Source organism: Balaenoptera ricei, chromosome 9 (assembly GCF_028023285.1).
Source record: "Balaenoptera ricei isolate mBalRic1 chromosome 9, mBalRic1.hap2, whole genome shotgun sequence".
Lineage (NCBI taxonomy): Eukaryota > Metazoa > Chordata > Mammalia > Artiodactyla > Balaenopteridae > Balaenoptera > Balaenoptera ricei.
In genome coordinates, this window is record NC_082647.1 from 56,638,150 (window position 1) to 56,652,300 (window position 14,151).

The 14,151-nt window shown below is 35.5% G+C and overlaps 1 protein-coding gene across 11 annotated transcripts in view; it reads left to right on the forward strand.

Moving 5' to 3' along the window:
- AKAP9 (A-kinase anchoring protein 9) overlaps positions 1-14,151 on the forward strand; it is a 150,214-nt gene that overhangs the window by 50,558 nt on the left and 85,505 nt on the right. For all 11 annotated transcript variants that reach the window (XM_059933800.1, XM_059933803.1, XM_059933805.1 and 8 more), the window contains 4 exons: positions 2,997-3,141; positions 3,870-3,955; positions 10,746-10,860; positions 11,320-11,518. In XM_059933800.1, coding sequence (XP_059789783.1) covers positions 2,997-3,141; positions 3,870-3,955; positions 10,746-10,860; positions 11,320-11,518 — 545 coding nt within the window. The remainder of the gene's footprint in view (positions 1-2,996; positions 3,142-3,869; positions 3,956-10,745; positions 10,861-11,319; positions 11,519-14,151) is intronic.

Here is a 14,151-nt window from a genome sequence, read left to right on the forward strand (position 1 = left end):
CATACAGAGTGAAGTAAGTCAGAAAGAGAAAAACAAATACCGTATGCTAATGCACATATATGGAATCTAAAAAAACAGTACTGATGAACTTAGTGGCAGGGCAGGAATAAAGACGCAGACGTAGAGAATGGACTTGAGGACACGGGGAAGGGGAAGCTGGGACACAGTGAGAGAGTAGCACTGACATATATACACTACAAATGTAAAATGGACGGGCTAGTGGGAAGCTGCTGCATAGCACAGGGAGATCAGCTTGGTGCTTTGTGATCACCTAGAGGAGTGGGATAGGGAGTGTGGGAGGGAGGCTCAAGAAGGAGGGGATATGGGGATATATGTATACGTTATAGCTGATTCACTTTGTTGTACAACAGAAACTAACACAACAGTGTGAAGCAATTATACTCCAATAAAGATTTTTTTTTTTAGAAAGTACTTTTAGACAAGAAATGCTAAATTTTAAGTTACTACAAATTTGATAGGCAGAATCATCTGAGTTAGTTTTCCCTACTGTCTTATCTTGGAACTGTATTTAGAAAATATTGCTGAGGGGCTTCCCTGGTGGCGCAGTGGTTGAGAATCTGCCTGCCAATGCAGGGGACACGGGTTCGAGCCCTGGTCTGGGAAGATCCCACATGCCACGGAGCAACTGGGCCCGTGAGCCACAATTACTGAGCCTGCGCATCTGGAGCCTGTGCTCCGCGACAAGAGAGGCCGCGATAGTGAGAGGCCCGCGCACCGCGATGAAGAGTGGCCCCCGCTTGCCACAACTGGAGAAAGCCCTCGCACAGAAACGAAGACCCAACACAGCCATAAATAAATAAAAATTAAAAAAAGAAAAAGAAAAAGAAAATATTGCTGAGTTTTTAAGTTTAAAATGAGCATTTAAATGTTTTCCTGATAATCAGTTTGAAACAAAAGAAATTTAGGTAAATTATCTCAGCAGTAGAATACACAAAAGGTGTGCCTAATTAAAAAAAACAGACCAATAGAGCCTTAAGCAGGTCTATCTCATACCCCTGCCCACTTTGGTGGTTGAGTGATTTGATGACTTACCTGGGGATCTTGCACAAGACTAGTGAGATAAGACTTCACACTGTAGATTGCCAATTATAATTATGCCAAGTATAATTATATTTGTGAAGATCGGGTGAAATAGGAGCGCTTCTACACTGCTGGTGGAAGTGTACTACCTTGAGAAGCAGATTGGCAAGGTATATTGTTGAAGATATGTACATCACACAGCCCAGGCATTTACTTCTACTTAGGCTCACATTTGTGCACAACCAGATAAGTTCATTGCAAGAATGTCTATGTTAAGTCAAAAATTAGAAACAACTCATTTTTATCTACAGGCAAATGAATAAACAAATTGTGTTATATCTGTACAATGGAACACCATATTGCAGTGTTTGCTAGGTGTACTAATATCAGCAAATCTCGAAAGAAAAAAGTATAAAAACATGCATGTTAGAGTAATCACCTCTGGGCAGAGAGACAGGTGAATGAAATACGTAAGCAGTACTTAATTCAGAAATCTTCAAATCTGTATGTAATGTTCAATTTCTTTTTAAAAATATGGATATAATATGACAAAATATTAGTATTTGTTACAGCTAAGTAATAGATCAACTATTTTTTCTGCATATTTGAAATAGTTCAAAATTTAAAATACATGCCTAGGCTTGTCACAGATCTCCATCCCAGCCTGTGTATTTGTAAATCGAAGAGGGAGGAGGATGGTATTAGTTGGGAAGGTAAAGCTGCCTTACTGATTCTGATTACCTACAGAATAGTTCAAAAACAGTATTCAAAAAAGCAAAAGAAAGTCAGAAATACCACATTCATTCAGCCTCCACTTCTGCCGAAGGGTTCAGGCATTGTCCTTTCATATCCATTGTTGATAGTCTGTAAATATGGAAAGAGGGCCCAAGTCACAGTAGTTTATTTATAAGCTGACTTTATATTTTCTTTTCTTCCATTAATGTTTTTACTTGACCCCTAATCTGAAGTTGAAATATGAATCAACTTGTAATGGAGAGGTCCCCTGGAGTTCATCGTGAAACCTGGTTTTGTCACTAATCGTTGATGTTACTATGGACTAGTTACTTCATCTTTCTGGGTCTGTTGCCTCACCTGTAAATTGGGTGATCCTTCAGGTTTCTACCAACCTGAATCAATTTATCAATTTATGATAAAATTCTACCTTAGGGACTGTGTTGAAAATTTAATAAAGTCAATTATTAATAGATAGTGTAGTTTAACTTTTAGGCAAATCTCAAGAAATAGCAACAATAAACAAATTGGTTAAGTCTAGAAGTTGTCGATTGTTATTTCCAGTTGCATGAGGGGCAAAGGTGAAACTTATTTAGAGGGCTTATGAAATGATTATGCGGCATATGTTATTTGTAAGTGATGATAGAATTGTCTGTTGCTCAGGAGAAAAACCAGAATGATGTGTCAAATGTTTTTTATTTTTTTCTGTGTATAAACCACAGAATAGTATTCTCTTATGTTAAAGTCTATGAATGTGTTCTCCTACTTCATATATTATAATTTCTATAGAATTTATAGACTACTTTTTGAACTTCTGTCCTCATCTTTTGGTGTTTTTTCAAGGGTAGTTGACCTTACAAAGATAACATCACGATAGGATCCAAGCCAGAAAGTGGTAGATTAAAGTATAAGATATATTCATTATTAGGAAGAAGCAAAAAGTTATAATTTGATAGATATATTTGATATATATTATAGATAATGAAGACTATCAGTGTTTTCCTGGTGTAAGAAGAATTTCACATTCTATATGTGGAGAGAGAAAGATTTAGACTTGGTTATTTCTTTTGCAGATTGATTTGATATACGGAAGAGTGTTTTCTTACTGATTTTTCTGTGCCATTTTGACTGTCTTTTGCATATAGAAAAATAGTGTTTAATGATCTTTAGTGGCAGAAATCAAAATTTTAATTCCATAAAATACCTAATTTTGTTGTCAACAGACTTTTTGCAGTGTCCTTGGTGAACATTATACTCCTGCTTTAAAATGTGAAGTAAATGTAGAAGAGAAAGAGAAAGAGACTTCCTGTGTTCACACTTCTGAAAATCAAGAACTAGAATTGCAAGATTATACATATGAAGTTCAAGGTAATAAAGGCTTTACCACATTATTGAACAGAGCAATTTTCTTAAATGAACTGATTAACTTTCTCTGTTAATTCATGATTTTATCACTTAGCCAATTTGAGTTATCTTAACATCTTGTTTTTTCAGGTTCATGAAATCTTAAATCTTTAATGTACATTTTTAGTTTTACAATGCAGTAATTGTGATATAAAGAGAACCAAAGCTGTCTACAAGTTTCCTTGTCTCTTTATCCTCTGTTCCTCTACTTCTATCTTTTCCTCACTATAATTCTTAATTTTATACCATAGATCCAAACCTTTAAAAGTTGTATTTTATTGAATAAGTTTATGTCGGGGTTTTATTTTTTTAAAAAAGAATAGGGCATTCAGTTATCTTTCTTAATAGGAATCCTATATTAGTTCATTTTTACAAATTATAACCTCAATTAATGTTTTTGATATTCCTTCACAGATAAAATGTTTCCTACCCCGTCCATTTGTATGAAGAATGAACAAATATGTACAAATTAATGAATGCCAAAAGAAATTAATGTATTTTAATATGAAATTGTCAGGTTAATCTTTGTAGCAGGTGTTCCACATTAATGAGGTTTTAATTGTTGGTTACTAAATATATGAATTTTACTTCTAGCAGGCAATTTTCTAAAGTTATGAATAGACGAATAATACTTATTGAAAGAAGCAGACTTTTATTGTGGAGTGAAATTATTATAATTGTTTATCATTTAGATTTTCAAGAAAATGTGCAAACTCTTCTCAACAAAGTAACGGAAGAATACAACAAACTCTTGGTACTTCAGTCACGATTAAGTAAGGTCTGTAAAATGGAAAATGTATTACGATGTTTGCATTTATTGTATTACCTGCTATTTTGTAAGCTATTTCATCAACCAAGAATTTCTAAAATAAGTGAACATGAAAAGAAAATTAGGGAAAAGTGACATATATTTATAGTATCAGTGAGCTGAAGGAATTTCTGCAATTTGAATACTCTTTACCTCTTTAGAGAGTTTTTGAAGTCATGATAAAGTTAAAATGTATATAAAATGTCAAATTGTAAACTTTGTGAAACGGTTGCATTTAATTTTACATATAACATTTTTTAAAGCAGTGAGTCTGTTTTAGAGAAAAATGTGATTTGTTGTTTAGAATATAGCTAGTTTCACATGGTGTGTTATATAAAATTTCTTTCAAGCAGTTGTTTTAGAAATGTGCACATAGAAAACTAGGTAAGAGAGTATAGATGGCATCATATAATTTATTAACTATATCAGAAAAATAACATATATTAGTTCTTCCTCTTTCTCTTCCCCTCCTTCTTTTTCCCATTCTATTTTACCCCCTTTCTCCTTTCCCTCTCTCTTCCTCTTTCTGTGCAATTAAAGCACAACCTTATCCAGCCTTTCCTAAAATCTATAAACCTATCCCAGTATCTTACAGATAACTATGTAGGAGGACAGGTGGATGGTGGATAGATTCAAAGCCCTTCTTTAATTCCACATTTCTCTACAATTACTAGTTTTCTTTCCCCTTCCATTCATAGCTAGATATTGAACCCTATTCAGAATCATCATACCGTTTTCTTACCAGTACCCTTAGTAGTCTAGATTTGTTTTTCTGCTGCCCTTATCCTGCCTCTGAGAACCCTTCTTCTTCACTCATACTTGGGTTTCTGAGGGCTGCTAAGAAAATTAGATGGTGATGCGGTTTGGTGACACTGCATAATCATGGTCTCTGACTGCAGCTGGACCCTCAGGATCACTTGACAATTCTTTTATGTTGTCATTTATTCTCTCGTAGTCCCCTCAGTGGATGCTACCTAATGTTACAACTTCCCTCAAGTCATACATTCCATTTCTACTCCCCTTTTTTCTTTGCAGATGGCCTTATTTCTCATTTTTCTGTGAGTATGGGAGCTATCAGTTATAAATTATCATCTTGCTACCTGTAGACCATATGTATTTCTTTAAATCTGAAAATACTCTGTTTTCCTTCTGTCTCAGAAGAAGTTATCCCTTTTCATAACCAAGGTTATTTTATTTCCTGTCCTTTTGTTAACATCACCTTCTATCTCCTCTAAGATTGATAACCTGTTTCTTCCCTCCCTTCTGTGCTTTCAGCTTCCTTGTCTGTTTTTCTTATTTCTGTCTTTCTTGCCCCTTGCATATTCCTCTTGTCTCCACTATTTTGAACATAACCAGTCTTCCTTGAATCCAATATCTCCCTTTGTGTTTTCTTTCAACTTCATTGTCATATTCTTTGAAGGAAAGAATAGGCTGTAGTCATAGTTTCCCATCTCTTCCTGTCTTGCTCTCTCTTCTACCCACTGTAAACAAGCTCCAAACTTATACTTCACTAAACTTTCTTTGGTGAAAGTTACCAGTGAATTCTTAATTATCAAATTTTCTTTCTGCTTTCTTACCTTGCATCCTTGTACTCTTCTGTTCTTTTAAAAATATGTTGCTTTTCCTTATGGCAGTACATAGTTGAAACTATTAAATAGTGTAGGAGGGCTTACAGTAAACAAGTTACTACAGTGATGTTTGTTTGTCATTTTGCCTCTTTCCTTTCAGGACAGTGAGTGGGGAACAGTTTCCTTTGGTGAGACACAAACCTCCCTTCCCCAGTGCCAGAATGTGGGAGGCCACTCTGGAACACAAACACCCACACTTGCTTCCTTAGTTCTCCCCAGACACTTCTTTCAGTTTGTTTTGAGAAAAACTTTTACCTGCCACCAGGCTTCTTCCTGACTGAATCAGCAGAAAGGGCTGTACTGTGATTAGTTAAAGGTCAATGTATTTGTTTTCTGATCTCTACCTGTCATTGATTTCTCTCTGAGCCTGGGGCCTTTCTAGGGTTCTACTAGGTGAGCTAACTGTCTCCTATAACTGTGGCTCCCTTCACATGTGCTTTAGGCTGCTGCTTCCTCCACCCTGCTTAATCAGTATTCTGCCACCCCTTTTCTCTTGAAATCTTTCTTAGTCTCTTTTATTTTTTGGTTTATTATGGATTTATACCTTTTAAAGATTCATCATGATTTTGAGTCATGGGGAGGGAGGAGAGATATATGTCAGAGATCATGAACATAAATGCCTACGTGAGCTTAGCTCATAAAGTAAATGAAGAAGGCCAAGTGAAAGCTGGAAAAGTGAAACCTGGAGAAAACATACCTCATCTAAAGGGGGCAGAGACTGCTCAGCTTCACATGTTGTTGTCACGTAGGAACGGGTCCCAGTGTTGTTTATTCCTTCAGTATATCAATTTTATGTGAGGTCTTTTGCTTTTTTAAGTGTTGGGAAGTATTAAAAATAAAAAGGTTTTTTTTTTTTTTTTTTTTTTCCTAATTGGGAAACAATTAGGAAGGAAAAAAAAACAAGAAAAACTGTTTGGTACCCAAAAGAATACTTCTGTAGCCTAGAATTAAAGTCAGACTTCTACTTTGCAACTAGGTATAAACACATGCTCAGTGTATCTTGAACTAGTTTTCTTTTTAATTCTGTTATTTTTTTATTTTGTAGTATTAGCTACTTTCTTAGGATATTTTCTTCTCTTAGCTTCTGTGACTTCAATTCTGTGGCTTTTTAAGCCTTCATTGTGGGTTTTGCCCACCCATTTATAGTCACCAAAAATCTGCGCTTGATCTGCTAATTATGCTGTATGCTGCCTTCATTCACTTCCATGGCTTCCAGATCTCTGTGTCTAGTCAGTTCTTACTCCTGAGCTGCAGAGTCGTATATCTAATTGGATATCTCTACTCGAGTATCCTTTATGTATGTCTCAATTAACATTGAAATTGAATTTATTAATTTCTTCCCCTTAAACCAGCTTCTCTCCCTTCTCAGTTTTGAAGAGTGACATTCAACCAGAAACTTGAGGATCATATCCTCCTAGACAATTCTCTCCCCTAACCCCTGATCTCACGTCATACTGAAATATACTCTGAAGGGAGTACAAAAGAAATGAAAGATGTATACCTTGTTCTCATTCACTTATTCAGCCAGTAATTTTTATTTGCTAATTATATGCTAGGTTGTACTGTGTACTGGGAATAAAGCAGTTTACAGTGTAAATAGTCACTAGACGGAAGGAATTTATAAATTGATGGACTTCATAGGCTAATTCAAGAAATATGATGTGTGTATATGTATATATATGTATATAAAATAGTTATCCAAGGCAACATTTAATTAGTGTTCAAAAGCGAAGTACTTTTGGGACTTCCCTGACAGTCCAGTGGTTAAGACTCCATGCTTCCACTGTAAGGGGCATGGGTTCGATCCCTGGTTGTGGAACTCCAATCTACGTGCTGCAAGGTGCAGCCAAAAAAATAAAAAATAAAATAAAAGCCAAGTACTTTTGGAATTAAGCAAATATGTAGATGAGTATGGGTGCAAATAATTAAGGAAGAATTCTTGGAGGAAGTGGGACTTGAATTGGACCATGAAAAATGTGTAGGTTTAGGTAAGGAAGGGGGAGGGGAATAGCATTCCAGGTGGAAGAGGTGATATGATAAAAGTCTTGGAGGTGTAAGTGCGATATATTAGGGACATATTGCTTGGAGAGTAATGGACTTTAAGATTAGAGAGGTTAGACTGTACCAAACTTTGAATGCTTGGTGACACTTTTGTGGACATTAAAAAGCTGTTGGAGATTTGTGATCATGGTCTAGACATCATGAAGTTGAACTTTTAGGGAGATTAATCTGGTGGCAGTGGGAGGTAGGAAATAAGAAGGGACGATTCATAAGATATTTTAAGGAAGGACCTAAAGAATTTGGTAGTCAGTTGATGTGGAAGTAAAAGGAGAGGAACAAGACCAAGACAACTCATTATTTTTTTCATTCCCTGTATCAGTGAAACTTACACCTTACGTGTCTGTATAATAAGGCAGAGTATGGGTGTGCTGAGGGTCCCTAAGACCACTCCTCAGTTCAGTGGTTCACCGGAAGAACTCACAGGTTTCAACATAATAGTTGTACTCAAGGCTAAGATTTATTACAGCAAAAGGATACAGAGCAAAATCAGCCCCATAAAGGTTTGAAAAGGAGCATGGGGCAAAGTCTGGAGGAAATAGGCACAAATTTCTAAAATTCTCTCCTAGTGGAGTCACAGGAAGACACACTTCATTCCTCTAGCAGTTGTGACGATACGTGCTAAGTTTTGACTACTAAGGAAGCTCACCTAAGCCTAGGAAACCGTAGTTTTTTTTAATCAGGTGTCAGTCAGATAGGCATCCTCTGCCAGGACATACCAAATTCAGACTTCCGGAAAGAAAGCATGTGTTCAGCATAAACCATATTGCTTGTACAGTCCAGGCATGAGACTCTTACAATTTAGGGAAACTTTTATATTAGTGTAGAGAACCGTTTACCAGCTAAGTTTCCAGATGCCAGCCAAGGGCCAGACTTGTAAGCAGGCCTTTTTAAAGAGAGAGAAATCTCACAACTTCTGTGTTAACTCTTTTCTGCACAATAGATAAAAAAGTGAATTTCACATTTTATCCCAGCAAGTTGGCTACAACTGTAGAGGCATCCCAGAGGTTGGTTGGGATGAGTCAGTTGGCAGTACATCACTGCTTAACCTGTTAGCCTCATCTACTAATCCTCTTCCTCATTTTAGCCATATTGAAATACTTAGAGTTTCCAAAATGCACCCATATCTTTCAGACCCCTGGGGCTTTTTTGCATGCTGTTCTTTCTAACACTGCCCTTCCCCCTCCGATTTGCTTAGTGTATTCCTACTTATAATTCCAGTTGGTTCAAATGTTATTTCTTTTGTGTCACTTTTTTTTTTCTTTAAACATCTTTATTGGAGTATAATTGCTTTACAGTGGTGTGTTAATTTCTGCTTTATAACAAAATGAATCAGCTATACTTATGCATATATCCCCATATCTCCTCCCTCTTGCATCTCCCTCCCACCCTCCCTATCCCACCCCTCTAGGTGGTCACAAAGCACCGATCTGATCTCCCTGTGCTGAGGGTGCTTCCCACTAGCTAGTACATTTGGTAGTGTATATATGTCCATGCCACTCTCTCACTTCATCCCAGATTACCCTTTGTGTCATCTTCTTTACTGATCCTCCTAGACTAGAAATTTCTTCCTCCATTCTCTTAATATCTGTACTTTTAATTTTTTTGCACTTACCTTTCTCCATTATTTTAAATACTTGATTACCTTCCTTTCTTTCCTGTTCCATAGCTCCTTGTACAAAGGTTCATTTGTATTACATTACTTTTCATGTTATTATAATTGTTTACTCTTCTGCCTCTTCCACTAGACTAAACCCCACTAAACCCTTCAGAATCAGGAAGTCTTCTCTTTATTTTCATTTCCTCTTCTTAGCACAGTGCTTTGTTTAGCACACGGTAAAGGCTTACTGTATGTTTGCTGAATGAATTAAGTGACAATATAGAAAGGTTGAGCTGTAAACTGAAGTATTTACCTGATGGGCTTTATTTTTTCTAGGAAGTAGGAGGCAAGATCCTTGGTTGAAATGTACACAGCGGGTAGGAGTGGGGTAGAGGACATGATAAGAGTAGTACCAACTGAAATAGCCTTCATGGGAAATAGCTTTTATCCTGTTGCTCACCTCCTTCTACAGTATCCTTTGTTCATCTAGTGTAGCAAGTCCAAACTCATCCCTTGCTTTTACGATGCTCTTTATACCTGTCTTATTTATCTAGTGCAATTTCCCCCGTCCCTCAAGATCATTGTCTTCACTACTTATAGCAGGTCATTCTTTCACAAATGCTCTTATTCTTTCTTCCATGTAAACTTTCCTAATCATTGCCCGAAATGATGGAGGCCCAAATCAAATTTGACTTCCTCCATAATTACTTAGACCCACATCAGTCTTTCTTCTGTTATTGCCCTTTAGTCAAACATTATAATTTAATGCTTCTCTAATTGTTTGATTTTACTTCCCCAATTAGTTGATGAATTCTGTGAGGGCAGATATACCTTTTTTTTTTTTTACTCTTTTTATATTCTTACTCTCCCTTGTCACAATACTGGCCACATAGTAGACTGATTATTAAATATTTGAGGAATGACTAAATTAATACACACACATCTGACATATTGCTGCCTAGTTTTAATAGTTAAGGAAATAAGCTGAGGTTTATCTGGTTTTGCTCTTTTCCTTCCTTTTGTATAAAGAACAGCATACATTTGTCAGCTACCTGGTTGTATGTAGGTTATATCCAGAGATTAATAGCAGGTATGTTATTAAGTATTGATAATATAAAATTTACTGTGTATGAGTTGAAATTTCAGAGATCAAGTCATACTTTAAATGTTATTATGAACTTTATACCAAAATTCTGTGCAGCTTCTATTTTTATAGTAAAATGAAATTCCTTCTGGTTATGAAAGAACATTGTGTTTACTAATATAATATCAGTGCTGTGAAGGGAATGGGATGTGAGTCACTGTGTCAAAAGAGAGCGTGGAATAACTTGGAAGGGAAAGTATTTGTATTAGAATGTCACAATTTTAGGTGATTTTGGAAAAAACATTTTAAAGGTAAAGTTGCTTTTATATAGTTTTCACAATCCTGGGTCATATATTTATGTCACTGCTTTTCTTCTGTTATTTTCAATAGATTCAAGGACAGCAGACAGGTGATGTGAAACTTGAATTTGCAGAAGAAAACCTACCAAAAGAGGAAACAGACTTTTTATCAACCCATCCTCAGATGACAAATTTTCAAGACACTGGTAAATTTTGATTATATACCATAATGTGGTGTTTTTATACCAAATGCTCGGTAATTTGATTTTTTACTTTAAAATTTGAGACAACTTAGTGCGTTGTGCATTTCACTGTAACCCTCTTTGGTCTCAGTTTTCTCATCCTTAAAATGAAAGATTTAGACTACTCATGTCTTCCCACTTCTTACATTCTCTGGTTATAAATTATCTTCAATTTAAAGACATAAAATTGGTAGTTTTAGGGGTACTGCAGCCATGAAGATAGAAGAAATGATCTTGAATTATACTATTCATGTTTTCTTGTACTCAGTCTAAATGAGTTTAAATTGATACCTGAGTTATTACTACTAAAAAACATTTTTCAAAGAAGAATTAATATTCTCTGCACATTCAAAACAGTGATTGTGGTATTTCACTAAGAAATTTGTATTGAAATGTGCATTTTCTTCCATTCATGTAACTCAGATGTTTGTCATAAAAGCAAGTTATCTGCTCTGCAAGATACCGAAAAAATTAAACAACTTGAAGGACAAGTTCAAGAATTAGAAAACCTCGTATCCTCTTTGCAGCAGCAACTGAAAGAAACTGAAGAAAACTATGGGGCAGAGATTCATTCTTTGCAGGAAAGGCTACAAGCTGTTAATGAGTTTACAGTTCAGCCAAGGTATCCATCTACTTATAATTTCATTCACTAGTATTTGTAGCTTAGTAACAATCATAGTATGGTTGTTTTAAGAAAAAAGTGTAAATTAAGCAAATTTGCTTGAAAGAGATGGGCTATAGCATTGCCAAGAAATAAGAACAGGAGATACTTCTTCATCTCTGAAATGTGTGAAGTAAATGTTAATGTAAACCAAATACATTTTATAATAGGAATTTTACTTACACCTTTATTTTATAAAGATGCTTGTTGTTGTGAATATGCTAAGTTAAATCAGGCCGTGTGCATGTTACTTGTTGTTTATTGTGTGCCCAGTCTTTGCTACTTTGATATAGGGAATACACATAGAATATAAGATATGATCATTCCAGTCATACTGGACTTTCTCCACTTGGTTGTCTAATGTTCAAATTCACCATGTCCAAAATACAACTGGATCTTCCCCTCAAAATTTGCTCCTCTGCAGCCATCTAATTCCATCTCTGGTGACTCCACTTTCAAACCTCACTTCCAGTCTATCAAGAAATCCTGTTATCTCTACTTCCAAAATAAATCTAAACTGTACCACTTCTCATCCCCTGGTCCCTGCCATCATCATGTCTCACTTGGATTACTGCAGCAATAGATCTCCTTGCTTCTACTCTAACTCTTCCTTAAAGTTTGTTCTCAACACAGTTCTAAAACTTTGCTTTTAAAATTTAAGACAAATCATGCTATTCTAGTGCTCATCTGTCCTTACTGTGCCTTACTAGGACGTATATAATGGGTCCCTGTTATCTCTGAATTTACCTCCTGCAGACTTGCTTGTCACTTACTATTGTAAAGCCATATAATCTCGAGATACTCAAACCGTCAGTATGCTCCTGCCTTATGAATTTCTCTCTCATTGCTGTTCCTCTACCTGGAATGATATTTCTCTAGGTATTTCCATGCCCAACACACTCACCTCCTTTGGGTCTTTACTCAAATGTCATGTTCTCATGAGGCCTATCCTGATCACCCTATTGAAATTAAAATCATCCCTTATAACTCTGTATATGAATTTCCTGCTTCATTTTTCTATATTAACTGTTTTATATATATAAAACTATGTATTTATATAAAATAAAAACAAGTCTATATTATATTTGGAGGGGAGGTTTATTTATTTGTTTTTGTTATCTGTCCCCTGTGAAGGAGTTCAAGCTTTGTAAGGGGATTTTTGTTTATTTATTCACTGTATCCCAAACCCTATAATAATTCCCTGTGCATAGTAGGTGCTCAATAAATACTTGTTAAATGAATGAACAGTTTATAATTTAGTAGGGAAGTGTGCTGTAGTATTTAACTAGCTCTATAAAGTCCTCAGAGATTTAACCTAACTTTGATTGGCTCTGCTGCTCTAAGACTGATGTCTCTATAGGCACTTGTTATTGGAACCTAAAGACAAGGGCGTTCTTTTGTTTTGTTTTGGTTTTTTTTGGAGACAAAATACTGAATTTCCACACTTCTTCGGAAGCATTCTGTTTCTCCATCTTTTATTCAGGGTCTGTATGTAGGCTTTGAATTGTTTATCCAGCATTAGCACAGCCTTATAAAGCTTCCATTTAATTTGAGGTCAGTGGTTCCCAAACTTTACCCTTCATTAAAAACATTGGAGGTTTTTGAAATTATTAGTGTTTGAAATTATTATTTTTTCATTGTTATTATTGAAATTACAGTTACTGGATTTTACATTTGAAGAGTTAGATTCAGTAGCTTTGAGATGGATTCTGGTCATTTGTATTTGTAACAAAATAATTCTGATGCAGGCAGTCCATAGATTGATATTTGGAAACTATTACTTTAGGTTTTTTGATAAGAAAGAAAATAGGTATATAGCAAGAACTCTCTAATAACCACTTAGAGTATTTCAAGTTCCTTCCTTTAATTAGTGATGTTTTCTCTCCAAAGCATGAAGAAAAGGAAGTTTTCTGGAAGTGTAGACCTATTTTGCTGTTCTTGCACTTGGGCTTTTGCCAGCTCATCATGCTTTTTTAGAGTTTCTCTAATAATCACTGGAAATGTATTAACAATACCTTTCAACTAAAACCATTAGTTTTCTCCCACCCCGCAAAAATGAGTCTTATTGACTGCCATGTTCACTCCTATGAACATGTATTTATAGCTATTTCTTGTTAAATGTCATCACATATTTGGACACAACTATAGCACTTTTTGAATAAAGAATATACTGTTCTCCTAAGATAGACTTGAACTACTTTAAGAAAAATAATTGTCATTCATTTAACAAATATTTGGTGATGTCATACTAGAAACCTCTTGGCGATATAGTATGGAATTGGAACAACCATGAACTTTAGTGTCAGACAGACCTACATTTGACTCCTCATTTGACCTTTGACTGGCTATGTGGTCTTGGGCTGATATATAAACATGTCTAAGTAATATTAGGGAATAAAAACTTCCTTGAGATCGTGAGGATTAAAAGAAACCATGACTGGGAAGAGACTTGGCTAGATATCATGGAGGAAACTTCAGATGTGTATAAAGTTGTCCTTTACCTCAGGGGACTTCAATCCAATCATTGAAATAATACTTATTCACAAAACAGTAATTTTTTTAAAGTAATGATTGAGGAATATAACATGACGATA